The 3,500-nt window shown below is 37.6% G+C and overlaps 1 protein-coding gene across 1 annotated transcript in view; it reads right to left on the minus strand.

Moving 5' to 3' along the window:
• LOC107085413 (ubiquitin-conjugating enzyme E2 variant 3-like) overlaps positions 1-3,500 on the minus strand; it is a 12,432-nt gene that overhangs the window by 5,359 nt on the left and 3,573 nt on the right. Inside the window, exons 3-9 of the mRNA XM_015375713.1 lie at positions 3,241-3,306; positions 2,993-3,156; positions 2,139-2,280; positions 1,931-2,025; positions 972-1,077; positions 577-747; positions 327-491 (exon numbers count right to left, since the gene is read on the minus strand). Of these exons, the coding sequence (XP_015231199.1) occupies positions 327-491; positions 577-747; positions 972-1,077; positions 1,931-2,025; positions 2,139-2,280; positions 2,993-3,156; positions 3,241-3,306 (909 nt within the window). The remainder of the gene's footprint in view (positions 1-326; positions 492-576; positions 748-971; positions 1,078-1,930; positions 2,026-2,138; positions 2,281-2,992; positions 3,157-3,240; positions 3,307-3,500) is intronic.

The raw sequence follows: 3,500 nt of genomic DNA on the forward strand, positions 1-3,500 counted from the left end.
TCAAATCACCTTTCTTCCCCATACTGATGCAGTATTGTCAGAAAGCTGAGAGACAGCAGAACCAAATGTACATGAAATATATTTATATGTGTGTGAATATATATTATACGCAAATTTTTCTTTAAGGATCTGTTTGTTTTATGTATTTGTTTTTATTAATGAGGTGAATCAACTATTAAAGAAGTCCTAATCATTAAGATGCAACTGAATGCTTCACCGAAGGAGCAGTTAGTATAAATGTGGAACCAGGTCGTTATGATAGCAGCGTTTACACAAACCTTTATGTGAGTAATTAAAAAATGTCTTTATTGGTTTTTTTCACTCACCTTTGTTGTCTGAGAGCTCTCCTATGACCCATGCGGGTTTGTGCAAATTCAGATTAACAGTCAGAATGTAGCTCAGCCGCTCTGAGTCCAGGTTACACCCGGCTCCGATCACTCGTGTCGGAGGGAGACCACTTTGCCTCCAGGCAACATGCGTCATGATGTCCACTGAGTAGCATAGACGAGTTACGGAGGTACGGGGTTATAAAACAGATAAAAATGTCATCACTTTGAAGGTGTGACTGCTACTGACCTGGTTGGGATGCAATGAGCAGAAGAGTGTTGGGACTAAAATGTACCAAACTGGGGATTATTCCTCTGTATAGATCCACATTAGTCTGGACCACCTTAACGTATGACTCTTCACTGCTCCAGGAGTTTGCCGTCACAACTATGACCCTTGATCCTGCAGAAGCTGAAAGATCTATAAATAAAACATTTACAATGATCAGTGCTTAGTCTGGAAACCCTTATAGCAATACTAGCATATCTTTAAAGCCTTATTGCTCCGGTAAACAAACAAGTTGGTGAGTCATCATGAGGAGACCATATCAGCACAAAGCCAGAGGTTTACTTTCACAGTACAAGAATGTTATAAGAGTAAAAGCACCCATCCGTCATAACAAGACAAAAACAGAAATGACGTACCTTTGGATACCTGTACCTTTGGCAGATGAAACATTTCAAGATCTGTACTCCCGCCTTTAGTGGAGCTTTCGGTAAGGTCAATGAAAACTAGTTTGTCCACATTACACTAGATAATGAGTAAATGGAGGGAAAAAAATGGTAAGCAACAATGCAAAGCATGACATCACAAAAAAAAGCTCCAACCTGACAAGATTGGCAAAGCTACTTAAAGGGGAACACCGTTTTTTTTTTTTTTACATTGGGCCCTGGATTTTACATTAGTACATCATGTTCTACTCACCCATATGAGTTTTGTGTCATTTGGAGCTGTTCTGAAGATATTCGCTTTTGTAATCCAAGTTACATCTTTCTTTAGGCAACGAGTTGAAGGCACAAACTAAACTGTTCATTATTTATTTTTATGATATGCCAGCATTTATAACATGTAGGCGAATCACTGTCCCCCAGTCATCCGCGGTTATATTTTTTAGATTTATATTTTTTTAAAACAAAGCAGAGTGTGTATGACGTCACCCGCGCGCTGGACTGGAGTTGTGCCTGGGCCACAGGTGGCTACGCTCTACCCCTTCTATTCATTCGGCTAGGTAATCTGAATCGTGCAATTCCATTTCGAGAGCGAGATCATCTGTGGTCATAGCACTAGACATCTTCCAGGCATGTTTTGTTTGTTTTTTAAAAATAGAACCGCGGATGTCTGGGGGACAGTGATTCGCCTACATGCTATGAATAGTAGCGTACCATAAAGAATAAATTATGAACATTTTAGTTTGAGCCTTCAAGTCGTTGCCCATAGAAAGACTAGGAAGACGTTACTTGGATATCTTCGGAACAACTCCAAATGACACAAAACTCATATGGGTGAGTAGAACATTATATAATAACGTAAAATCAATGGGCCAATGTAAAAAAAAAAAAAAAACGGTGTTCCCCTTTAACTGTCAAAAACAATGTTCATTTACTTTAGATAAAATGCTCATCACACACGCCATGCCCAAATCCCCTCCTCCAATTACTGAAACTTTGATGTTTTGTTGGCTGAGATGTCGATTGTCACCTGAAATAAATGCAAAATAACACATTTAACATGAAAAAAAACATTAAAAAAATTTTTTTTTTTAAATTGATTTGCAATGGTAAACATTTAACATTGAAAGTAAATAGCCGCACCATCATTGATCTGAAGATTAGAGACAAACGCCATGAGCTCATGGGGGTCTTTGGTGTCCTCTGTGGGTTTTGACGAAAGCGGAGGGACCTCCTCAAACTTCTTGATCATCTCATTTAGGAGACCAACGACAGATGACCTGGGCTGGTACAGAGTAAAGCCATTTGAAAACATCATGGCTAAGCAGCACTGATTAATGAAAGTTACCGTTTCAAACATGACGTTAATGTCCTTTATACTACTTTTATAGTTAAATTAGATTCCAAAGAAAAGATTGAAGCTACAGTGTTAAGCAACAGAAAGAAGACAAACTATCGTACCAGACTGGCTAATTTACCATCTAAGACTGGTTTCTTATACTAAAGTTGCTCTTTAAAAGGCAGATCAAGAAGGGCAGTTATTTTATTCATTAGGAACAATCTCTTTTATAAATGTTGCACTGTATTTTATATTTTTGATTTGGCCTACATACCAACATGTATGAAAATAAAAGTTATAGATTCTGGTGAAGATTCTCAGTCATCCAGGTCATAGTATTTCCAAAAAAAATTAAAAAAACAAAAAAGCTTCTTGGATGGGAAGCGAAACGTCTTCAAACTTGGAAACAAAGTCCAGTGGATTGTTTTTAATTTTCTTTTTAGGAAATGTATAGATAATTGCATTATAATGTAATTACACACAACATTAGCAACAATATTTTCTATTAAAAAAAAGTATAATGGTGTTCTATAATTTAGATTTTTTTATTATATTATATCATTATATTTTTTGGTGAAAGTAATCAGACAAAAAATAAAATAAAAAAAGACTGCATGACAGGAGACATCAGTCCACAGACTGCTTTCTAAAGCCTTACATAATCCCAGTTGTGAAGTCCCGGAAGGTGGATCCGCCCCTTGGCGTCGACATGTTTTCCCTCTCTGATCACCATGTTGGAGGTGGGTTTAAGGAGGCATATCGGTGGAGTGAAGGGGAATGAGTCCAGAAGCCACAGCTGGATAGGGATGTTGTAGGAGCGACCTTAAGGGCAAATGAAGCCTTTAGAATGTCCTTGAAAATGTTGCTGTACAAAAAAAAAAAAACCTGTGCGTCTGCGTGTCTCACCATCATACTTTACAGGAATGACGCCAATTAATTTTAGAAGGTCTTTTTGGCTGCTGTCAGTGAATGCTAAAAAAAAAAAAGAAAGAAAATCAGCCGGTTTGTTAAAACAGTCTTAGGAAAATATAATTGTCCATTTTGAGATTTCATGTTTTTGTGTTTTTACTCAATTACTCGTTTCAGATCTATAAGTTATTTCAATTAGAAGAATAGATGCATTAACCCCTAGAACCCGACGGACCCACCGGTGGGTCCAGCTGCCA

This window comes from Cyprinodon variegatus, unplaced genomic scaffold (assembly GCF_000732505.1).
Source record: "Cyprinodon variegatus isolate N-32 unplaced genomic scaffold, C_variegatus-1.0 Scaffold124, whole genome shotgun sequence".
NCBI classification, from domain to species: Eukaryota; Metazoa; Chordata; class Actinopteri; order Cyprinodontiformes; family Cyprinodontidae; genus Cyprinodon; species Cyprinodon variegatus.